Source organism: Phragmites australis, chromosome 1 (assembly GCF_958298935.1).
Source record: "Phragmites australis chromosome 1, lpPhrAust1.1, whole genome shotgun sequence".
Classification (NCBI taxonomy): Eukaryota; Viridiplantae; Streptophyta; class Magnoliopsida; order Poales; family Poaceae; genus Phragmites; species Phragmites australis.
Genome location: NC_084921.1, coordinates 14,967,443 through 14,993,045, shown reverse-complemented (window position 1 = coordinate 14,993,045; position 25,603 = coordinate 14,967,443). Strand labels below are relative to the sequence as shown.

Here is a 25,603-nt window from a genome sequence, read left to right as displayed (position 1 = left end):
TTCAAACTAGGCAACCAAGTTCAACACGATGGGCTATGCAAACATCCACATATCAATCCAAGCCTTAGTTTGACAATATGAACATTCTTAGCACATTAAAAAGCACAAGTTAAGTTTCTCATTTGATCATTTAACTATCCTCAAATGAGCTTTAAGCAACTATGGGTTCACTTCTTTGGCAAACCATATGAGCCTTAAGCCACCATATTGGATTCAATTTTAACTCAAAACTTAATCATTTATTTTATTAACTCAACATAGGATTCAAGATATACAATTTTTCACAAAGCCAAAACAAGTTGTACTTTTATGACACAAAAGAGCACATGCTCTCCCAAGGGTTAATCATGGGCTAAACATTTACATTTACATATACAAAGGTCAAAGACCCCCAATCCGTTAAACTGAACAAAGCGGCATAGCAAAAGCTTTTAACAGAACTAGCCCTAATTCAAGCACTGATCAAGCTAGCAAATACTCAAGGGTGATAAGAGATTATGTTTAAATTTCAAGTTCATTTAGAAAAGACAAGCTTGCTAAACAGATTTTATGTCATGTTTTAATAAGACCCTAAGCTAGCACAAATTGTTATACATCCATTACATTTAGCACAAATTCACAACTAATACAAGAAAGTGCAAAGAACATATAAGTGAAGCTTGCTAACATGATTATCTTATAAAATGTTATGCAATGAAATGCAATAAAAGTAAGATAAGTATGTACAAAGGACAATTCCTCTCACACAATGCCATAGGGATGGCACACACCAAGCTCTCATCTCAAATAGGTAAATCTTGTAGCATCTAGAGGTTTGGTGAATATATCGGCAAGTTGATGTTGGGTATCTATGTAGCTCAACTTAATGTCTCATTTCTTATTGTGATCTCTTAGAAAATGAAATCTCACATCTATGTATTTAGTTCTGGAGTGTTGAACTGAGTTGTTGGCTAAGCTTAATGCACTGGTGTTGTCACACAAAAGTGGCATACTCCTAAAATTCAACCCAAAATGGCAAAATCTCTCAAAATAGCAACCAACCACAAAATCTGTAAGCAACAGTTAGCAGCAGCTATATATTCAGCTTCAGTAATAGACTGCGCAACACTAGACTGTTTACGAGAAGACCAGGCCTTGGATGTGTCCTGATGCAAGAAGGCCGAGTTGTTTCTTATGCCTCACGCTAGTTGAAGCACCATAAGGAGAACTACCCATCCCATGACTTAGAGCTTGAGGCAGTTGTGCATCTCTGAACATTTAACCCCACTATCTGCTAAGAAATCTGTGTCGTATTTATACGAACCACAAAAGTCTCAAATACATCTTCACACAAGCTGATCTGAACATGAGACAAAGAAGATGGCTCAAGTTAATCAAAGACTATGAGCTGGAAGTGCATTATCATCCCGGCAAGGCGAATGTGGTCACCGATGCACTGAGTCGAAAGGCTCGATGCAATTGTCTTATGGTCAAGCCCAAAAATACCATACTTTGTGATGAATTCCAAAGGCTTGGACTCAAAATGGTCACAGAGGGATTTCTTGCAAACATGGAGATCAAATCCACCCTACCGGATCAAATCAAAGAAGCTCAAAGGGATGACAACAAGGGCATGGCTTGAATCCTAGAGAAAATGAAGGAAGGCAAGGCTGCCTATTTTTCTGAGGATGATCAAGGTGTCGTATGGTTTGAGAAAAGGCTAGTGGTTCCGAGGGTTGAGGCACTGAGGAAGAAGATTCTAGATGAAGCTCATGATTCTTTGTTGTCTATTCATCTGGGAAGCACCAAGATACACCAAGACCTCAAGCCTAGATTTTGGTGGACTCGTATGAAGCAAAAAATCGCTCGATATGTTGCTGAGTGTGATGTTTGCAGAAGAGTGAAGGCCGAGTACCTCAAGCCGGTTGGTACACTCTAGCCTTTGCTTATTCCCTCTTAGAAGTGGGAGAAGATCGGTATGGATTTCATTACCGGGTTGCCGAAGACCTCTCAAGGCTATGACTCGATTTGGGTCATCGTGGACCGACTCACAAAGTTAGCAAATTTCCTCCCGGTGAAGACTCGATACAATGACAAGGATTATGCTGAGTTGTATGTCACTCAGATTGCTTGCCTTCATGGAATTCCGAAGAAGATCATCTTCGATTGAGGCACCCAGTTCACTTTTCATTTCTGGAAGAGCCTTCATGAAGCCATAGGAACCGAGCTCTTCCATAGCACCGCCTATCATCCTCAAACCAATGGTCAAACCGAGAGGGTGAATCAAGTTCTGGAAGATATGTTGCGAGCTTGTGCTCTCACATATGGGAAGAAGTGGGAAATTTTCTTGTCATTCGCTGAGTTCTCCTACAACAACAGTTATCAGTTGAGCATTGAAATGTCGCTGTTTGAAGCTCTATATGGCCAAAGATGTCGAACGTCATTGAATTGATTTGAATCTAGCGAAAGGGCTTTTCTAGGCCCGAATTTGGTCAAAGAGGCAGAAGAGCATGTTCTGGCCATTCGCAAGTGTCTCCTCACGGCTCAGACCTAACAGAAGAGCTATATGGACCGTCGATGACGAGAACTTGTGTTTGATATTAGGGAGTTTGTATATATCAAGGTATCGCCTTTCAAAGGGGTTCGACGCTTTCAAGTCTGAGGGAAGTTGGTGCCTCGTTATGTAGGGCCTTTCCAAATCTTTGCTCGGCATGGAGAGATGGCCTACCAATTGGACTTACCTCCGTCCCAATCCACCATTCACAATGTGTTCCATGTCTCGCAACTAAGGAAATATCTTCGAGTTCCAACCGAAGTCATTGAAGTTGAAAATCAAGAATTGCAACCGGATCTCTCATATTGTGAGCGACCAATTTGAATCTTGGATGAAACAGAATGTAAGACTCAATGACATTCCATTAAATTCATCAAGGTCTAATGGAGAAATAACACCGAAGATGAAGCAACTTGGGAGCATGAGGATAAAATCCACTCCGAATATCTCAAACTTTTTGACAATGCGTTAATATCATTGTAATTTTGCATATTGGAGCATCTCACATGTCTATAATCATCACCAAGTTGAATAGAAAGTTTGTTTCCAAAGGATTGCACTTAAAAACCTTTCAAATCGGGAGAACATACTCCTGACAGTCTGACCGTTGTTGGTCTACTGGTTTGACCATCAGAGTCGTTTAGAGCCCAAAACTCTCTATATAGATTTCGGTCCAACCGCCGTTTTCACTGTCTAACCGAGCCTAGCTGCGGTCTGACCCCAGCTCATGTGAAGGCCCAATGCTGTCTTCCCATTCCGTCGATGGATTTCGACAAACTTCATTTCCATTTATGGAGAAATCTTTCATGTTCAACCACCATCACTTTCTACCTAAGTTTGCTGAATCTCGGGACGAGATTCTTTTTAAGGGAGGATGTTTTGTCACGTCCCTAAATGTTAATTATGTAATCAAGCATTCATAATCATCATAATATTATGTTTGATAATTTGAGTTTTAAACGTGTTCAAATACTTAGAGTTGGACTAGAGCTCTTTAGGAAGACCCTAAATACTTTGGAGAGAAGGAGAAAAGAAAGAAGAATGAAAAGAGGGGAAAGTTAGAAAATTTCAGCAAAAGAATCCTTCTCGTGGTCTGATCGAGTCTCACCGTGGTCTGACTACCAGGGAGCAGCCACGTAGGCTTGCCATGTGGGCTTCCCGCGGTCTAACCGACCCTTCCTGCGGTTTGACCGCCAGCGCACAGAGGCTCCCTTAAGTGGTCGATCGCCTCTCTCTCTCCTTCTCTCTCTCTCATTTGCCTCTCCCTCTCCCTCTCATTCACTCTCTCACTCTCACTCCAACAAACCCTAGAGAGAGAGAGAGAGCTCCAAATCAACGGGTCGTCGGAGATCGGAGTTGGGGACTCCCACGAGCTTCCTGGAGGACTTCCCCGAGCTTCTTCCCCATTTCCTCCCCGCCGGAGGGGTTTCCTCGCCGTTTCTTCCTACGCGAGTTCATTCACCCTCTGGGAGTCTAATCGGTGGATCGAAGCTTCCTCGGAGGATTATGATCCAATACAAAGTTCCTCTACGCCGAGGTAAACATCCCCTACCATTTTTCCATTGTTTCCTAGCCCTAGGCGATCGACTTTTTGATTTTCGTCGGAAAGCCGTAGGAAAGCTAAGTCTAGATCTCATTTTAGGGGTTTTACGTGTTCGGACCATGCATGTCATCTGAACGACCACATTAAACATTCTCCTAGTCTTATGAAGTACTTTGGCACCCTTCGTCACCGAAGGATTCGTCGGAGTCCTCCCCGGCGACTCTGCTAGGGTGCTGCTGGAAGGTTCTGGCGGTATGATCGCCACTAGGGTCGATTTGACCGCCAGACGGCGGTCTGACCGCCGACATACCATCGGCTGATTGCCAGAGGTCAAAACCTTCTGCACGCCGACGGTCTGACCACCACTTCCACTTCGGTCTGATCGCTTAGCCATTTAAGGCTGTTTGTACTTAGGTTACCTTGTCTGGGGTTTCAAACTTTAAAATCCTAATCTTTTGGTGATCTTTTGCAAATGTTTTCGAAACACACCGCTCTATTATTATCCAAGCATGAATCATTTATACATTTCCATCGTTCATTTGTTTATGCAATGCATTCTTGACTCATTTACAGAATGTTGCACCAATGGTCCAAGCGTGTGAAGGTGACACCGAGCAACCTGAGTTTTGTGAGTGTTGTGCGGGCAGTATCAGGTGACCGCCAGAGCAGCAAGGCATGCATCTAATCATATTGCACCTTGTTTCAATTGAATGGAGTCTAAATTGATAAGTTGTCGCTTATGTACAATTGTATGGTTAGCAAGTCGATATTGGGCTTATATGAGTAGAACCTATATTAATTTGCATTACCTCTACCTTGAGTTGTTGATTATCCATATCCTTGTAGCCTTGATCACAAATTATTCGAAATACTTAGCAATGAATAGATCCTCGGTAGAAGATGAGCAATGGTTCAACCATTGTTCGTGAGTTTAGGGCTTACTTATTGTTCATAATTACAATGATAATGATGTGGGATCTATGAGATGTGAGATGAGGTGAGATGTGGGTGGTGCTAGGGGTAGGTCGGGAGTGGAACCCAGATGCCATTGGCCGCTTGCATCGTTTAAGCACCATCTGTCGGTGTCGTTGGTTTTAGCACTTTCCGTACAACCACATATTTGGATAATGGATGAATGAGCTGGGTATCATACGTCGTGCTGACGCTTGACGTGCATCCATATGACACATAAGAAAAATAAAGGAGAAGCAAGGTGACGGGGAGCCGGAGGTGCCCGGGACACGCTCATGGTAACCCTGGAGCCATAGGGGCATGTGCATATGGGTAATTCCAAGTATGAGAAAGGTTGTCTCGGGAGCCAAGAGGATGTACCCGGATCATGTGGGGAAGTTATACCCCCTATAGGGTGTAAGAATAATTTGAATTGCCACGCTCTCGGTCATAAGCATAATTCTGTCCATCCGTATCGGTCGTAGAGTTCTCAAATTGGGGGATATGACATAGTATGTTGGGTTTGGTTATTGAGGATTATTGATTATATGAGATGGTTCCTTTTACATTTATGTGCAGGTTGATGTTGCAGGATAGATGTGTTTTGAGTTAAGTATAGATGCTCACACATAAGTGTTAGATTGCTTACGCTTTATAAATTTACTTAACCTTTTTGTCTACTCCTTGCTAAAGACTTAAATGCATAATCCTTGGAGTCGGGTTATTGTATGTACCCATTATGGATCAAATCTTTCGAGTACCTTCGTGCTCACACTGCTCTTTCAGGTATCACTGGTGAGGAGGAGCTCGTGTTTGGCTACTTCACGCCCGCCAATGTAGGTAGCGGGAATGAGTAGTGTAAACTACTCGCGTGGTATGCTTTTGGGTAGAGCCTAAGGGCATATGACTTCACCTAGGTTTTGGTGTTAATAGATGTTATCACCTGCTACGTAATTTCTCTAATCTTTTGTTATAAATTGTGTAAATGGTTGAATGTTTAAGAACTTGTAATATAATTTAATTAATCGCTCTTTCTTAAGCTTTATTGTGATGTTATATGTTGGAAAGGCATGCGTTCCGATCTTGGGCACAAAACATATGTCAGGACTACCGGAATTAGATTCTGGTTAATCATTATGGATGTGATTATGTTATGGATCATTCCTGATGATTAATTAGAATCCAATTTGTACGGTTCCTCACACATCACGTCGAGAGCCATCCTGTTCACACGAAACGAGTGCGTGGATACGATTAACATGAAGATGATCAGTCGGTTCTGGGGGAACGAAGATGGTGTACCATAGCTTTGATCACGCTGAAGATGACCCCCACAACTACTACCCCTCGGAATTCCTTAACTCTCTTACCCCAAACGGGCTGCCTCTGCATGTGCTGAAGCTCAAGGTTAACTGTCCTGTCATACTGCTCAGAAAAATTGACCCCGCTAATGGACTTTGCAACAGGACAAGTCTTATGGTTCGAGGGTTCCAAAGGAATGCTATTGACATAGAGATCATGCTCGGGCAGCATGCTGGGAAGAGGATTTTCCTGCCTCATATCCCCTTATGTTCCTCCGATGATGCGATGTTCCCTTTCTGGTTCAAGCGATCCAAGTGTATTGAAATTCAAGTTCTATAGATGGCATTTTCCTATCAGGCTCAGCTTTGCCATGACAATTAACAAGGCACAGGGACAAACCATCCCGAATGTCGACGTGTACCTTCCCCAGCCAGTGTTCTCTCATGGCCAACTATACGTCGTGTTATCTAGAGCCACTACCAGAAGAAATATCAAGATCCTTGCCGCCTGGATGAAGGTAAGAAAAAAGAGAAGCACTCAAAGCAGAGTGGGACGTGCATTAAAAACATCATCTACAAAGAGGTCCTCACACCATAGATGAGGTATTTTATTGCTTATTTATTGATTTATGGCTACTGGCTATCCTTCGCTTATCTTTGATGTGATACATAATAATTTTTGTTCATTTGCGCAGGCTCAATGGTAGGAGGTACCTAATTGATATGATATAGAGGGTAATGGTAAGGACAATAGTAACAACCCATGAAGTAGGTCGAGGTGAGGAGAGCTTCAGAATACACAAAAGGTTTCATGTGAACGATGACAAAAAAATGTTTCCGATGAGGTCCAATGCGCACTGCTTATTAGGAACCATGTTTTCTCTTTTTCGCCGGTGGGCACGAGCTTGATTCTTGAGTATTGCTGAAGCTCAAAGTATAAACATGGTCCAATATTGCATCTTGTTGGTAGCTTAGTTGATCGATGCATTTCTTATGTTTGAATTGGTTCAATGAAGAAGGTGCAGTAGCCATTTCCCAAATTGTTTGTATTTTTTTTATTTTTGTTTATGTTCTGCGACAACTTTCTAAGTATATTTTGTTATGTTCGACGCCAATGCTTAGTCTGAATCTCCTTTCCTTATGTTTTTATGAGTGTTGAGTGGATGCTCGAATAAGGATGTAAACTTGGTTGTACGGCAATGTGTTGTCTGGAGTTTAGAATAGTACCTTTAGTGTTTGTAGTGTTTCAACAATGTTAACAATGTTATTGCTTGAAAGATAACACGTGCTCGCATTGGTTCCTCTGTAAGTTACATGTCAGATTTTGAGTCACTTATAACATTCATCATAAGAAGATGCAGATAGGTTTGCTGTGAGAATAAGGATCATGCATGGGGCCTCATATAGATAGAACAACCATAAGGATATTACGGCACGGTCCAAGGCCCGACACGAATTCAGCCCACGATGCCACCACCATTTTCTTCTTCGTCATTGACTCTGGCGAGACGCACCTGCCCGTCCTCCTCCTCCGTCTCCGGTGGCAGTGACAAAATTTTGTGCTGCCTTTCCTTGATCGACAAGACAGAGGACTCCTCATCGATTACGACAAGATTCAAGGTAGTGACAAAGCCTATATAAGGCGGGGACCCAAACCCTTGAAATGAGAACTACAACTTCAACTTCTACAAACCTCGTAGCTTCGATGACCTAGAGCAGTTCAATGCAACTCCACTCGATGCAAGCACCATGACTATAGGAGATACTCGACGAATTCAACTCTAGTTTAGTTTAGATCCGATCTACTCCTTGTAATAGATCTAGCCACCTTGCTTGTAGTTGAGAGAATACATATACATCAACCTTCATACAAGACGTAGAGTATTACTCCTGCTGGGGGCCCAAATCTGCCTATATCGCGTTCCTTGTTTTGTGCTCGATCTCTGATCTCAAAGGTACCCGGGTCTAATTACGGGTACATTGCCAGGAACAAATTTTCGACAATTCACGTGGTAGAAAATAAAAAAGAATAGTTCATTGGTTAATTAGGTGCACAATTATTCTTTCATAAACAGTTATTTACAGAATTTGTTCTTTGATGCATGTGTACTCTACGTCGTTCCAAAAATTAAACCCTGACTTGCTTTTCAACTCATGCTTGGAACTTGAGAATAAATTGTCGCATATGAGGAGGTCGCCTACCTGAATTAGCACCATAATTTTGTTCTAAGATGCATAGATGAAATTGAGATTTGCCAAGAGAACAAAGCAGGCTGGAAAGATAGGAAGAATAGGAGCTAGCCTCTACTCAAAGTGATGTTACAGATTCACAACAACATATATAACTATAAAAAATCATTTTCATTCGTGATAGTTCTCTACACGTGATGAGCATTTTGAAAAGTTTGAGAGAGGATAATATATTCAAGAGGACATGCCAACTCCAATATGTGTGGATAATAATGCACCTGTAGATGATAGTACTATATGACAAATACGTGATGTCATTGTTGTGAGTTTGGTACCATGTTTGGTACCATGAGGTCGAATGACTACATGATGTGGTGCTCTTGATATCTTGTAACCACTTTTGTTGGCAAAAAAAAAACTAGTTAAATTTCCCCTTATTTGACATAGCACCTAAAAATTAACATAATTTAGCATTTTCTATTGTGTATTCTTATTTATTGCATAACTTCATAAAAAAGTCTAAATAATGATATTATCAATTAAAGAACAAACAAAACAAGTCTATATAGTACAGACCTTTTACCATACTACACAGACAATAAGTTTAAATTTCAGAGACTGTTTGAACAGGACATGAGGTTCTCAGGGCTTCCTCAGGCAGGAGCTCATGTGAATAGTTAAACTTAAGCCCGCTTATGCACAAGTCTAAGCTGCAAGAAGGGGGCTATATATCCTTTGTAACAATCTGGACATGCTGCAATCTGTGGTCAAACTGAGTTACTGAACATTTACAATGTACCTAGCCTGATATGACTTCCTCGTATACTGTGCTATAGCTAATTTCTATGATGAATAAATTATGTGTTATACGAAAGTAATTGGATTTATTATGCATATATGATTTCTCTGAATAATAACATCGAATCAAGATTTTATAGGGAAAAAATAGACAAATCATGGTACAATGTGTATACCATGTGCGCCTCTCACCACTATCATGTTACTCTTAGTACTGTTAAAATAGCAAGATTCATTATTTTGGAAATAATGAGAATACTGGTTTAAAACAATTGAATCGGCAGTAACAAAACAACCACATCTAGAAAAATACTCTACCACATGCCAAAATATTCGCGGTAGAGTACTTTATATCTAAATCTATATTTGTAATGATAAATAGGAACGAATGTTAGCAAGCTGTTGTACCAGGAGTTCTTCTGATGATCCAAGTCAAAGAGCTCCTGATACAGCAACCCTGCGCCTTAAATTTTGCATCTTGTGCTATCTAAGTGACAATAGTAAATCTAAAAGTGTCAATCCAGTTTTAAGACCAAAACCAGGTGTAAACTATATGTATGCTAGGATCAGTTTATTCATACATATAACGACTTCATTAGTGTAACAGACACAATGCTTCTTATTACAACACTAAATATTACAAAATAATCACACACGGGTCTAAAGAAAAGAAACACCACAGCGGACAAAAAACGGTGCAGCTCCAAGCCAACAGGCAGCCGACCGGGAGTTCCACAAGCCTAGAACTCAGCATCATTTTCAGGGAAGTCGTCCTCAGGAAATTCTTCAAAAGTTTCACCTTCTGAAACAGCAAACGTGAGTATTTCCAATACTCAACAAGTGAGGAAAAATTTAATTTGATATGGTGGCTTGAATCAAGGCTTCTTATTCTCTAGGGTTTCATTTGCATAAAAGTTGATTTTAGTCCTGAACTATGGAATTTTTTTTTATTTTAAACGGGAAAAGATGTACCAAAGATTTTCTTTAACCTCCGAGAATTCAACCCAATTCCCAATCCAAGAAAAACAACCACCCGACTAATCATGTGAGGGTCCATGCTGCTCATAACCGTGAGCACGGCTAAATATTCAGTTTGACACTCTGCAGAGTTTGTACACTTTACCCACGAGTCGTGATCATCTCTGTTGCCGGTACCTACCGGTACCTTACATACTTCCGGGGTGTGCGCCAAGAGATCACTACGAGGCTTTTCCAAAGAGTCTCACAGTATGCACTTGCCCACTGAGGTTTCACCGCCGTACATAAGTGGAGTAACCCTCCACCCCAGAAGCCCCCTCTTGTGCCGGGTAGAAATCGGGAAGTAACCCTTCCTTATCTACACATCCGATTGGCTCATACAACACTAGGAGAACATCTAATTACTAGGCCAAGCCGTAACATATTGGTCTCGTGGTTGTTCTGTTTACCATGGATGGTCGCTCCACAAACCGGTCCTTAAAATGGTCTGGGCAAGACCGCCAATAACCCCATAAGGGTATATTACCAAACATTTTCAAACAACTAACCATGCTGGGAAAAGTAGCCCTTTCTTGCCCAAAACTCCAATTATCTTTGTTGTCAACTCCCTTAACAACATTAGTTTCCATGATATTCTTCCTATATCAACTTTTAGTTCATAACTCATGATTCATCACCTACGCGCTACATGTTCATCTAAAGCATGGCTAAGCATAAACATGATGATATTGTAAGGATGAAACATCTACATCTAACACTAGTATTTGCTATACTACCCATTTTATAAAACAGCATGCATATTTGATAAAGACTATCTTTATGTAAAAACTGGGTTTGCAACATGGTCAAGACACTTGCCTTCGTCAAAGTGATGCACAGGTCCTTCAAAATCTTCCTCCTGAAAGTTGCCGAACTCCTGGACTGAATCATCTACAAAAGCACACAATATAACATAAGAATAGTATACCAAACAAACCTAAAACTAGGGAAAACCCCTATAAACAGAATCTACACATCGCTATGAGAATATGAGCGCAAAGATCGTCTAAATCGGAGCTACGAGCAAAAAGTTATGAGCGCTTGAAGTTCCAGGGGTGTTTCTGCAAAATTTCCTTATTATCAGAGAAAATCCGAATTGTTTTATACTGGAAAATTGGATTTATGATGTCATAAAGTGAAACAGATTTATTTCTTAAAAGAAAAGGTGTGGAAAAGGTTCACGTGGCTTGTGGACCACGGAGGACACACCGGTCCATGGTGGACCGAAGGGGTATGCTACCAGCTGATCTAATCCAGGTCGTTGGTTGGAGATCCAACGGCTGAGATTTAAAAGAGTGGTGCTGGCAGCTTTCAACGGAGGGGGCGACGGCCGGCAGCGGCAGGGGCGGCGGCGAGCTCGCCGGCGATGCGCCAAACGGCGCATCCGGCCACGGTGCTCAACGGCGAGCGGCGCAAAAGAGAAAGGGGGAGAAAGGGAATCTCACCACGGTTTCGACAGCGGCAGAGGAGCACCGGAGACGGCTGGCGACGACGAGGGAGGTCGGTGGTGCTTCGGTCTCGGCGGAAGTGGCGTCCGGTCGCGGGAGACACACCAAAAAGCGCCGAGGGACGAAGACCGAGACCCTACGACACCGTTTGAGCGAAGAACAAGGTTAATTGAGGCTCGGCCATGGAGGAAATTGGCGGCGGCCGTGCTGCTCACCATCAACAATGGTGGTCTCGGCGGAGGGCTTAAACCCGAGTGCAAATCGAGGGAAAAAGGACTATTCGGGTGGGGAATGAAGCAACGATGCCGAAGGAGGGCTTAAATAGCCGAGAGGGGGAGGGAGGCAGCCGGATTCAAGGAGATTGGTCGGCGGCCCCAATTTTAATCCAAACTTCGGTTTTCATGCAAGCGGAAGAGGAAACGAGGGGGAAACGGTCGGAATCAAGAGGGGGGAGGGGGAGGGGGAGGATCACGGCCATGTGATTGATTTCTAGATTCAATGTGCGGGGCGGCTCCGATTTGAAACGGTGGCGGAGAAAGGGGGCTCGGGTGCTGGGCGGCGAGAGGAGGAAGAAGGCGAGCCGAATCAGGTGGCGGCTCGGCTCGCTGCTCGGTGGGTCCCACGTGGCAGCGAGAGTGGGGCGATGGGCTGGCTGGAGGAGAATGGCTCGGGGGCTGGCTTGGGCCGGCGCTGAGGGGAATTTCGGCCCATGCGGGAGGGGGAGAAGGGAGGAGGAGGGGGAAAAACTGGGTCGGGGAGGAGAATTCAGCCCAAATCCAATTTCTCAATTTCAAAGCCTTTTTCCAATTGAATTTTCATCAAATTTCAAAAGAGGTTTTAAAGCGGCGAAATCTAGCGGAATTTTGCAAACTTTTTCCACCCAATAAAACCTTATTGCATCTATAACAGCATGAATGCAACCAAACAATTTCTCTTAGGCCAGGTTAAATTTAGAAATTAATTTCCTATTGAACTAAGTTGCAACACTTGATTAAATTTCTAGCAAAATTTTTAATTATTGCAAAAATTGAATTTTGGGTGTTACAAACCTACTCCCCTTAGGATGAATCTCGCCCTCGAGATTCGGGTTGATCTTCAAACAGCTGCGGGAATTCTGCCTTCAGATCATCTTCTCGCTCCCAGGTTGCCTCATCTTCTGAGTGATGACTCCATTAAACCTTGCACATTCTAATAGCCTTTCTTCTCGTCATTCGCTCTGCAATGTCCACAATTCTGATAGGATATTCTGCATAGGTCAGATCTTCTTTTGGGTCCACTTCTTCCAGGGACAACTGTTCTTCTGGCATTCTTAAACATTTCTTTAATTGAGTCACATGAAATACGTCATGCACATCAGCCAGTGTAGATGGTAGTTCCAGCTGATAGGCTACCTCTCCACGTCTAGCGACTATCTTGAATGGTCCAATATACCTGGGTGCCAATTTTCCTTTAACCTTAAACCTGCGGAGACCTCTGATAGGTGAGACTTTCAAATACATCATATCTCCCACTTCAAAGGTCAATCCTCTCCGTCGATTATCCGCATAACTCTTTTGTCGGGACTGTGCAGTCCTCAAGTTTTCCCGTATTGCCTGAACCTGCTCTTCTGCTCTTCTAAGAACTTCTGGCCCAAACACTTGGCTTTCTCCAGTTTTGTTTCAATACAGCGGAGTTCTGCACTTTCTACCATACAAAGCTTCATATGGAGACATTTTGAGGCTGACTTGGTAGCTGTTATTGTAAGAAAACTCTGCATGTGGTAAGCTTTTATCCCAACTCTGCTTGTACTTCAAGGTGCAGGCTCTTAACATGTCTTCCAACACCTGGTTGGTCCTCTCTGTCTGTCCTTCGGTTTAGGGGTGATATGCGGAACTGAAGTTTAGTTTAGTGTCCAAGGATTCGTGTAGCTTCTGCTAGAAGCGAGAGGTAAATTGGGTACCTATGTCCGACACGATCTTTTTGGGTACCCCATGTAGACACACAATCCTTGACATATACAACTCGGCAAGTTTCGCACTTGAATATGTTGTCTTGACTGGGATAAAATGCGCAACTTTCGTTAAGTGATCCACCACTACCCAGATAGAATCATAGCCTGCTTGAGTACGGGGTAACCCGACGATGAAATCCATACCGATTTCTTCCCACTTCCATTCTGGAACTTTCAAGGGTTGCAATAATCCTGCTGGCCTTTGATGTTCTGCCTTTACTCTCTGATAGGTGTCGCACAAAGCCACATATTCTGCAACATCTCTCTTCATACCATACCACCAATAACACTCTTTCAGATCATGATACATCTTAGTGCTTCCGGGGTGAATGGAATATGCAGAATTGTGTGCTTCTCGCAAAATCAAATCCTTCAAAACTTTCTGGTTGGGCACACAAATCTTTTTCCCAAACCACACTATTTCTTGATTATCTTCCGAGAATCCCGATGCCTTATTTGTTTTTATGAGTTCTTTGATCTCCTTTATCTTCTCATCTTCTCATTGTCCTTTTTGGATGTCTTGTTCCAATTGTGACTTGATTTCTATTACCGTTGCATCCATGTCGGCAACAAAACCTAAATTTAACCTCTCAAACTCCTTGCATAATTCCGGCTGACTTCCTTGCAACATAGTCATATTGCAATATCCCTTCCTACTCAAGGCATCTGCCACAACATTTGCTTTCCCAGGGTGGTAATGTATTCCCACATCATAATCTTTGATTAGTTCCAACCATCTACGTTGCCGCAGATTAAGATCCGGTTGGGTGAAAATATATTTTAGGCTTTTATGATCCGTATATATTTCACATCGGTTGCCAATGAGGTAGTGCCTCTAAATCTTTAGGGCGTGAACCACTGCAGCTAATTCCAAATCGTGGGTTGGATAATTTTCCTCATGTTTCCTCAACTGCCTAGATGCATATGCTACCACATGACCTTCTTGCATAAGCACACATCCCAACCCTTGTCGAGACGCGTCACAATATACAGAGAACGACTTCTGGGTGTGTGGCATAATAAGAACTGGCGCGGTGGTCAGCTTTTTCTTCAACTCGTTGAAATTGGCTTCTCGAGCGGCTGTCCATTTGAATTCTGCTCCTTTTCCTACTAGTTCTGTCATTGGTTTCGCTATCTTGGAAAAACCTTCTATAAATCGGCGGTAATACCCTGCTAAACCCAAGAAACTGCGGAACTCCGAAACGTTCTTCGGGGTTTTCCAGTTTAGAACATCCCTTACTTTGGATGGATCTACGGACACACCTCCTGATGAAATAATATGACCAAGGAAGGGTACTTCTGTCAACCAGAACTCACACTTACTCAATTTGGCATAAAGCTGGTTCTCTCTGAGTTTCTGTAATACCATCCTTAAGTGTTCCTTGTGTTCTTCCTTGTCCTCGGAGAAGATCAGGATATCATCAATAAACATCACGACAAACTTGTCCAGAAACTCCGTGAAGACCTTATTCATTAGGTACATGAAGTATGCGGGTGCATTTGTCAAGCCAAAAGACATTACCGTGAACTCATAAAGGCCATATCGGGTAATAAACGCGGTCTTTGGAATATCCGAAGCGCGAATCTTCAACTGGTGGTATCCGGACCGAAGATCAATCTTGGAGAAAATATACGCTCCTTTCAACTGATCAAACAGACCATCAATGTGAGGCAGTGGGTATTTGTTCTTGATAGTCACTTCATTGAGAGCCTGCTAGTCTATGCACATCCTTTGCGTTCCATCTTTCTTTGGTACAAAGATGACCGGAGCTCCCCAGGGCGAAGAACTAGGGCGGATAAACCCTTTATCTAACAGCTCTTGGATTTGCTCCTTGAGCTCTGCCAGCTTATTGGCATCCATTTTATAAGGTCTCTTATATATAGGTGCAGTTCCTGGCACTAACTCAATCACAAATTCTATTTCACGATCTGGCGGCATACCTAGAAGATCATCGGGGAAAACATCCGGGAACTCGTTCACCACATTGATCTCTTCTATAGGAATACCCTTCATTTGATTTAATGAGCATTCCTCTGCTGAGGGTATAGTTGCAACAAACTCGACCTGCGTGCCTTCCCTGTTAGTCAGTTGAACTGCTCTTCAGGCGCAGTCTATGATTCCCTTATATTTCGCCAGCCAGTCCATACCCAAAATAACATCAATTCCACTGGATTCCAGAACTACAAGGTTGGCTAAGAAGTCTACCCTCCCCCCCTTATATAAAGGCTTAGCTTTGAGCATATATACTTTACCCTCATCTCTCCTCCAGGAGAGCTAATAATCATTTGCTGCTTCATATGCACAATTGGCAGATTATACTTTGCAACATATCTTGTAGTGATGAATGAATGCGATGCTCCTGAATCAAATAAAACTGATACTGGGTTTGAGTTGACGAGGAACATACCAAGCACCACATCTTGCGCTTCTTGGACTTCTTCAGCAGTGATATGGTTGATTCGCCCACGTGCGTAGTTCTGTTGAGCCCGGTTGGTTGGAGCTGGTGCCGGGTTCCCATTGCGGCCTGGAGCTTGATGATGTCCTTGCTTTGGAGCATTCCCATTGCCATACTGCACGGGAGGGTTGTTGGATTTCTTCCTTGAGCATTTATTGGCATAATGCCCTACTTCACCACAGACGAAACATGCCTTTCCGGTGGAATGTGCCTGATCGACGAACTTTTGTTGAGGCGTCGGGGGTTGGGTCTAACGAGGGGCTTGAAAGTTTGAGCGCTGTGCTTGCATCTATAGCTTGTTCTGGTTCTGATGCTGGTTCTGATTTTGATGCTGGTTCTGTTGGCAGAACATGGGTCCTTGTTGAGGTGGGTTATAGCGGGGTCGGGAGTGACTGCTTGAGCCTTGACCTTGAGAAGACATTTTTCTCTTATGATCCATCTGGCGGCGTTTGTGTTCCACCACCAGAGCTTTATTCACCATAGCCTGGAAGCTTGCAAAGTCTTGGGGAAGCAATGCATATTGGATACCATCATTCAGGCCCTCTAGGAAGTGCTCCTATTTTTTCTCATCCGTATTGACATCCTCGGGGGCATACCTTGATAGTTGTGTGAACTTTGCCACATATTCACTCACAGACATAGCTCCTTGTTTAAGCTCAAGAAATTCCTTCTTTTTGAGTTTCATTGCCCTAGCTGATATATGGTGAATGCGGAAACTGGTCCGAAACTCCACCCATGTAATGGCTTGAGCGTCCTCATGGGCATTGACATATGCGTCCCACCAATCTACCGTGGGCTCGGAAAGTTGATGTGAAGCAAACAAAACCTTTTCCCTGACGTTGCACTGAGCTATCTGGAGTTTCTTCTCCGTGGCTTTCAACCAGTCGTCAGCATCCATTGGTTCCACAACCTGTGAGAACACTGGGGGTTTGGTTCTCATAAACTCTCCCAACCTATTCTGCGGTGGAGGAGGAGGAGCTTGCATGTGCACGGAGGCCTGCCGCATATTTGCCATAGTCTGAGCTAGTCCCTGCAGAATTTGCGTTTGCATGGCCATCATTTGCTCCATATTGAACTGAGGTGGTGGAGGAGGATGCGACAGTTGCTGGTTGTTGTTGACTTCGTTGTTGTCGGCGTGGGGGTTTCTCCTGGTGTTCACTATCTGCTGGTTGCCAAGGTATGAGCGGAGAACAGAGGGAAAAAGTAGAGGTGACAAGATATGACTGAGACAGAAAGAACAACAACAAAAGACTCCCAACTATTATTATATTATAAGATAACTGATGCAACGTGGAGAAAGAACATCCACCTTACATCAACAATCACGCAAAGATCCAACTCATAACATGATCACAAAACAGACACGACCACACAAGGACTAGACGACATAAACGATCTAGACGACTTATTAAACTGGCTCCAGGTGGTCTCCTAAGCTTGCGACCTGGCATATGGTTTGGCAATTGACTGGTCGTCGTCCTCCAAAGACTCCTCGCTAGAAGGATCACTGCGGCGCGGCCTCTTGGGAGAGGGCGAGTGAACGGACTGGTCCTCTGAGTCAGAAGAGCTGGACATCCCATTGAGGCTCTTCTGCAGCTCCCTGATCTGTGCTTCGGCATCACGAAGGCGCTTGCGGGTGTCCTGAAGCTCGTCCAAAGCTTCATCCAAGTCCTCATGCAGTGTGGTTGCCAGTAGCACCTACTCTCGAGCCACACCGCTATGCTCGTGGGTGGTTGCCTTCATCTTGATGTCCCGACTTGCACGCTCTCGACGAGGGAAGTAGTCATAGGAGGTCCCCCCTCAGAGTGCTCCTATGGCACTCACAGACACGAGCCAGTGCCTGCCTTGCTGCGTCTCGGATCTCCGCTTCGAAGCTTGCACGGACGGCCATTGCTTTGTGGATGCCCACGATCTCATAATTGTCGTCGCCTTCTGGAGAACCGTAGATGCACACCTCCACCATCCACTCCTCACGTCCCAGACGAGTCTGACGAAGACCGTGGTAGATAGGCGCCTTGGTGTACCCCAGACGCTGCAACATTTCCACCAGTACTATTGGTGCCTTTCCTACTTCGAATCCCTTGGAATGGTACAGCTTCTTGCTTCCGTTCTTAGGAATAGTGACTCCACGGCTGGATCCAGCAGAGGCGTTGGGTGCAAAGGTGGCTGGGGCACGGGGAGGAACATAGCCGCCGGTGGTCTTGTAGGCAGTCTTCTTGATGCGGGCCATCTACAGTTTGGAAACAAAGAGAGAATCAGTAAAGCATTTTCAAATAAAGTAGTAAAATGAAGCTCAAGGGTAAACGAAGATTTTGCAAATATAGTTTTTATAAACTAATCCTTATTACGTGACCATTTCTAGCTAGGCTTGTGACCTACGGTCAACACGGCTCTGATATCACTTCTGTCACACCCTGTTTTAAGACCAAAACCAGCTGTAAACTATATGTATGCCAGGATCAGTTTATTCATACATATAGCGACTTCATTAGTGTAACAGACACAGTGCTTCTTATTACAATGCTAAATATTACAAAATGACCACACACGGATCTAAAGAAAAGAAACACCACAGCGGACAAAGAACGACGCAGCTCCAAGCCAACAGGCAGCCGACCGGGAGTTCCACAAGCCTAGAACTCGGCATCATCTTTAGGGAAGTCGTCCTCAGGAAATTCTTCAAAAGTTTCACCTTCTGAAACAGCAAGCGTGAGTATTTCCAATACTCAACAAGTGGGGGAAAATTTAATTTGATATGGTGGCTTGAATCAAGGCTTCTTATTCTCTAGGGTTTCATTTGCATAAAAGTCGATTTTAGTCCTGAACTATGGAATTTTTTTTTATTTTAAACGGGAAAAGATGTACCAAAGATTTTCTTTAACCTCCGAGAATTCAACCCAATTCCCAATCAAGAAAAACAACTACCCGACTAATCATGTGAGGGTCCATACTACTCATAACCGTGAGCACGGCTGAATATTCAGTTTGACACTCTGCAGAGTTTGTACACTTTACCCACGAGTCGTGATCATCTCTGTTGCCGGTACCTGCCAGTGCCTTACACACTTCCGAGGTGTGCGCCAAGAGATCACTACGAGGCTTTTCCAAAGAGTCTCCCAGTATGCACTTGCCCACTGAGGTTTCACCGTCGTACATAAGTGGAGTAACCCTCCACCCCAGAAGCCCCCTCTTGTGCCGGGTAGAAATCGGGAAGTAACCCTTCCTTATCTACACATCCGATTGGCTCATACAACACTAGGAGAACATCTAATTACTAGGCCAAACCGTACCATATTGGTCTCGTGGTTGTTCTATTTGCCATGGATGGTCGCTCCACGAACCGGTCCTTAAAATGGTCTGGGCAAGACCACCAATAACCCCATAAGGGTATATTACCAAACATTTCCAAACAACCAACCATGCTGGGAAAAGTAGCCCTTTCTTACCCAAAACCCCAATTATCTTTGTTGTCAACTCCCTTAACAACATTAGTTTCCATGATATTCTTCTTATATCAACTTTTAGTTCATAACTCATGATTCATCACCTACGCGCTACATATTCATCTAAAGCATGGCTAAGCATAAACATGATGATATTGTAAGGATGAAACATCTACATCTAACACTAGTATTTGCTATACTACCCATTTTGTAAAACAGCATGCATATTTGATAAAGACTATCTTTATGTAAAAACTGGGTTTGCAACATGGTCAAGACACTTGCCTTCGTCGAAGTGATGCACAGGTCCTTCAAAATCTTCCTCCTGAAAGTTGCCAAACTCCTGGACTGAATCGTCTACACAAGCACACAATCTAACATAAGAACAGTACACCAAATAAACCTAAAACTAGAGAAAAACCCTATAAACAGAATCTACACGTCACTACGAGAATATGAGCGCAAAGATCGCCTAAATCGGAGCTACGAGCAAAAAGTTATGAGCATTTGAAGTTCCAGGGGTGTTTCTGCAAAATTTCCTTGTTATCAGAGAAAATTCGAATTGTTTTTATACTGGAAAATTGGATTTATGACATCATAAAGCGAAACAGATTTATTTCTTAAAAGAAAAGGCGTGGAAAAGGTTCACGGGGCTTGTGGACTACGGAGGACACACCGGTCCACCGGTCCATGGTGGACCGAAGGGGTATGCTACCAGCTGATCTAATCCAGGCCGTTGGTTGAGATCCGACGGCTGAGATTTAAAAGAGCGGTGTCGGCAGCTTTCAACGGAGAGGGCGACAGCCGGCAGCGGCAGGGGCAGCGGCGAGCTCGCCGGCGATGGGCCAAATGGCGCAAAAGAGAAAGGGGGAGAAAGGGAATCTCACCACGGTTTTGACGGCGGCAGAGGAGCATCGGAGACTGCTGGCGACAGCGAGGGAGGCCAGCGGTGCTTCGAGCTCGGTGGAAGTGGTGTCCGGTCGAGGGAGACACACCAAAAAGCGCCGAGGGACGAAGACCAAGACCCTATGACACTGTTTGAGCGAAGAACAAGGTTAATTGAGGCTCGGCCATGGAGGAAACCGGCGACGGCCGTGCTTCTCACCATCAACAATGGTGGTCTCGACGGAGGGCTTAAACCCAAGCGCAAATCGAGGGGGAAAAGGACGGTTCGGGTGGGGAATGAAGCAACGATGCCGAAGGAGGGCTTAAATAGCCGAGAGGGGGAGGGAGGCGGCCGGATTCGAGGAGATTGGCCGGCGGCCCCAATTTTAATCCAAACTTCGGTTTCCATGGAAGCGGAAGAGGAAACGAGGGGGAAACGGCCGGAATCAAGAGGGGGGAGGGGGAGGGGGAGGATCACGGCCATGTGATTGATTTCGTGATTCAATGTGTGGGGCGGCTCCGATTTGAAACGGCGGCGGCGAAAGGGGGCTCGGGCGCCGGGCGGCGAGAGGAGGAAGAAGGCGAGCCGAATCAGGCGGCGGCTCAGCTCGCGGCTCGATGGGTCCCACGTGGCAGCCAGAGCGGGGCGACGGGCTAGCTGGAGGAGAATGGCTCGGGGGCTGGCTTGGGCCGACGCTGAGGGGAAATTGGCGGTGGCCGTGCTGCTCACCATCAACAATGGTGGTCTCGGCGGAGGGCTTAAACCCGAGTGCAAATCGAGGGAAAAAGGACGATTCGGGTGGGGAATGAAGCAACGATGCCGAAGGAGGGCTTAAATAGCCGAGAGGGGGAGGGAGGCAGCCGGATTCAAGGAGATTGGTCGGCGGCCCCAATTTTAATCCAAACTTCGGTTTTCATGCAAGCGGAAGAGGAAACGAGGGGGAAACGGCCGGAATCAAGAGGGGGGAGGGGGAGGGGGAGGATCACGGCCATGTGATTGATTTCGCGATTCAATGTGCGGGGCGGCTCCGATTTGAAACGGTGGCGGAGAAAGGGGGCTCGGGCGCTGGGCGGCGAGAGGAGGAAGAAGGCGAGCCGAATCAGGTGGCGGCTCGGCTCGCTGCTCGGTGGGTCCCACGTGGCAGCGAGAGCGGGGCGACGGGCTGGCTGGAGGAGAATGGCTCGGGGGCTGGCTTGGGCCGGCGCTGAGGGGAATTTCGGCCCATGCGGGAGGGGAAGAAGGGAGGAGGAGGGGGAAAAACTGGGCCGGGGAGGAGAATTCAGCCCAAATCCAATTTCTCAATTTCAAAGCCTTTTTCCAATTGAATTTTCATCAAATTTCAAAAGAGGTTTTAAAGCGGCGAAATCTAGCGGAATTTTGCAAACTTTTTCCACCCAATAAAACCTTATTGCATCTATAACGGCATGAATGCAACCAAACAATTTCTCTTAGGCCAGGTTAAATTTAGAAATTAATTTCCTATTGAACTAAGTTGCAACACTTGATTAAATTTCTAGCAAAATTTTAAATTATTGCAAAAATTGGATTTTGGGTGTTACAAAATGAATGGTAAAAATACAATCTTTAACACTCAAATTTAGCTTGAAGTGAATGTGTTTTTTTTTTGCCATTCGTTTAGATTTACCTATTGCCATAATCTTTAATACTCAAACTTAGCCACTCGTTTAGTTGAGGAGATGGGGAGATGAGGAAACGGGGCTATGGACTTGGGAGATGAGGGAGATGGGGCTACGGGCTAGCTCAAAGACAGTGAGGTCGGTGATGGACATAGAGATGGCAAGGTTGGCAATGGGCTCAGAGACGGGAGGTCAGCGATGGGCTCGAATGTGGTGGTCACAAGGTGGCTACGAGCTCAGAGACGTCGAGGTGGCTCAGGCGGACGTGAGGTGGCTCAGGGAAACGATGTGGCTCGGAGGATGCGGCAGCCGGGCACAAAGGGTATAGGCGGCCGCAGTGGCGACGGTGACCGCCACACCACTTCGACCCCCATTACACCTCGGGAGCGGCTTCTGGAGATCGGGGTGAAGTGAGATATGGGCACAGCTAAGGGAGACATGCTCGATTTATAGAAGAACTATCACCGTCGGTTTCAAATACGAACCAGCAGTGATAATAATTAACACAGTTGGTTCGTTTTCGTCAATTATTACTCTGCTATTTAGATATTGAACCGACAGTGATAAATCTTTTATCACTGCCAGTTTGAAATACGAGCTGACAGGAATAAGTATTATCATTGTCAATTCGTATTAGCTCAATTATTGTTTTGTCAGTGAGCTCGGTTAGATATACCGGTTCAGCTTATGAACCGGTAATGATATTTTATCACTATCTATAACCGGCAGCGAAAAAGGGACGGAGATGGCAATTTTCTGTAGTAGTGTGTGGGAATAGGTTTCATGAAAAATTGTTCAACAGTTGTGTTGCTTGTCCACTAAAAGGTCCCCAGTGATATCTAGAAATTAAGATACAATGTAATGCGTTTGTTGCCAAGTCCTCCGCAACCTCTCTCACAATATCTCAGATATTTGGAGTACTCTGAAAACGAGTTCTTTGGCCGCATCGAATCCTACAACCGGCTTAACACGAACCTCGCATCGAGTTTCGTGTTCTGCACGACCTTTACAAACACAAACACCGCGCGACGCTTGCACACGGGCCTGCATGTTTTTCTGGTCCAAAACTACGTACTCCCTCGCCTCAGGTAGAGCAAAAGATCTCCCTCGACTCCCAAGTCACACTGGACCTTGAAATATCTCCGGCCAACTCCGACGATCGACGCGGAGGCGTGGAGCACATCCACTGGCCAAGACGTGATAAGAAACGAGTGCACGTAAAGGCCTCCCCTTTCCGAGACAAAGCTATATAAAAACTTCACCGCTAGCTCCCACGCATTGCGTCGTTGCAAGTTGTTCCAGCACGTACACGCAAAGCCACACCACATCACACAGAGAAACCCGTACCAGTCCGTCTAGCTAGAGATGGCGTCGACGGTGGCCAGCCTCTCCACCCCGTCGTCGACCTTCGCGGCGGCCGACGTGCTCCCGAGGAAGAAGACGGCGGTCCCCGCCCGCGCGTGGTTCCCCGTGGCGGCCCGCCGCGGCGGCTTCGCGGTCGGGGCGAGCGGGCCGTCCACGCCGCCGGGCATCTCGGACAAGGTGTCGGAGAGCATCAAGCAGGCGGAGGAGACGTGCGCGGACGACAAGGGCAGCGGCGAGTGCGTCGCGGCGTGGGACGAGGTGGAGGAGCTCAGCGCCGCGGCGAGCCACGCGCGGGACAAGCTCAAGGACAACTCCGACCCGCTCGAGAACTACTGCAAGGAGAACCCCGAGACCGACGAGTGCCGCACCTACGACAACTGATATGATCCAGCCCGCCCACGTGATTATGCATGTTAAATTTGTTATAGAAGACACAGATCGATGAAGGTGGTGGTATATATTTAAGGATAATTGGAGAGGGGAAAGTGAGAAAAGGTTTTATATAAACCTGGGTGCATGGAAAAAATTGCCTCAAACTTTTGAGTTTCTCTACCTGTTTTATCCATTATACCTGTATATGTTGATATAAATTGATATGAAATCATCAAGGTTCATAAAGTAAGTGTGTAAATCCGTCTTCAGTGGCTTGTCTACTTTGCAAACAGACCTCCCAAAAACAGCCGTTACGCACTCTGTTTCACTGCTCTCTTTTCTTGTTTTTTCTTTTCGCGACGGCTGTTTCACGGCTGACGATGCATAGTTCATTAGGTTGTTTAATTCTTCGGCAGTTCGATTACCCAAAAATCAAAACCTTTCAATTTAGCAAAGATTCATTTGTACATTTAAACTGTTCCTTCCATGTCACGGGAGAAAAACTGAACTATTTCGGCATGAGTTTACCATTTATGAGTCTTGGGCTATCTGGCCCAGGAATTCGACTGCTCAATTGGCCTAGTAGTGTATTTTGATAAATTGGCCTTTTATCAAACTGGGCCTGTGCTTAAGAACCTTGCAGAAATTTTATGAAGCCCACTAGTGCAACATTTTTCTGCTTTTTTGCGTGTCCTGCTGCAGCTTTTTGACCATTTGTATTTTCCCCTGAAAAAAGTCAATGATCTTGCATATCATATCAGTGGTCCTTTCCGAGCAACCCAGCAAACACAAAATCGATGAATCACAGAGAATATGTACACAGGGACACAGGTATAGAATCGAATGTGTGGAAAATAAAGGTTGTGAAACACTTTACTAAGATCAAGTCTTTCTTTGCACGGATCCCCAGACATGATCATTCTTCTCCTCTTCCATATTTTTCTGGGCTCGATTAGCTTCGACTTTATAGGGATCAAGGATGGAGGTGGAGACGAATCGGAGGGCATCGTCCCCAACTTAGATGTAAGTTTTGAATTTTTTAATTATTGAATCGACCTAAAACTCATTTAAGTAAACTAAAGATTTACTTTTATCTAATTAATTTAAAAATAACTAAGTAGTAACTAAAACTATCCATTGAACATCCACTTACGTCCCTAACTCCAACATGATAGCCATATAGGATGTCAGTAAAGGCATGTTGGAGAGCAACAATGATGAAAGAGATGTCAAATATGGTGGGCATGTCTAGGGTTACGGCAATGGGCACCGTGCTCCTTGTGCAGTTGCTATTCGAACATTACGTCGGTGCCCGGCTTAGAAGGAGGCTAGCAACAACTAATTAGAAATAAATACTTAGGGAGCAAAAGCCTCACACAGGTGAATGGTGAATTGGGAGATTCTCACTTCTAGAGTGGACTAATGAATGTCAAACATGAGTTTATATAGTGAAGCACATTCTAATTAGGGGATAGATCCCAAATAAGGTTCAGGAAAGACAAATGGTTAAGTTCCACACTGCTTAGCGAACAATATCCTCCTCTGTATCATATTGTGAGGAACAAAAATGCCACAATAACGGAAGTAATGAGCACTATACCGCTTGACATATCCTTTTGCAGACCAATTATAGGGGACAAATATGTGGCTTGGCATGATTTAGTGTCTAACTT

General features: G+C 44.7%; 2 protein-coding genes across 2 annotated transcripts; both read left to right on the top strand.

The window, feature by feature from the left end:
* The first annotated feature begins 6,320 nt into the window (after nucleotides 1–6,320).
* On the top strand, nucleotides 6,321–7,035 carry LOC133931338 (uncharacterized). The gene is made up of 3 exons (XM_062378193.1): nucleotides 6,321–6,628; nucleotides 6,687–6,846; nucleotides 7,024–7,035. The coding sequence occupies exons 1-3, from the start codon at nucleotides 6,321–6,323 to the stop codon at nucleotides 7,033–7,035; spliced, it is 480 nt and encodes a 159-aa protein (XP_062234177.1).
* A 16,415-nt stretch (nucleotides 7,036–23,450) lies between these two features.
* LOC133910870 (calvin cycle protein CP12-2, chloroplastic-like) lies at nucleotides 23,451–24,176 on the top strand. Its single transcript, XM_062353112.1, has one exon. It carries the CDS (start codon nucleotides 23,559–23,561, stop codon nucleotides 23,937–23,939), a length of 381 nt encoding a protein of 126 aa, XP_062209096.1. The 5' UTR covers nucleotides 23,451–23,558; the 3' UTR covers nucleotides 23,940–24,176.
* Nucleotides 24,177–25,603: the final 1,427 nt, after the last annotated feature.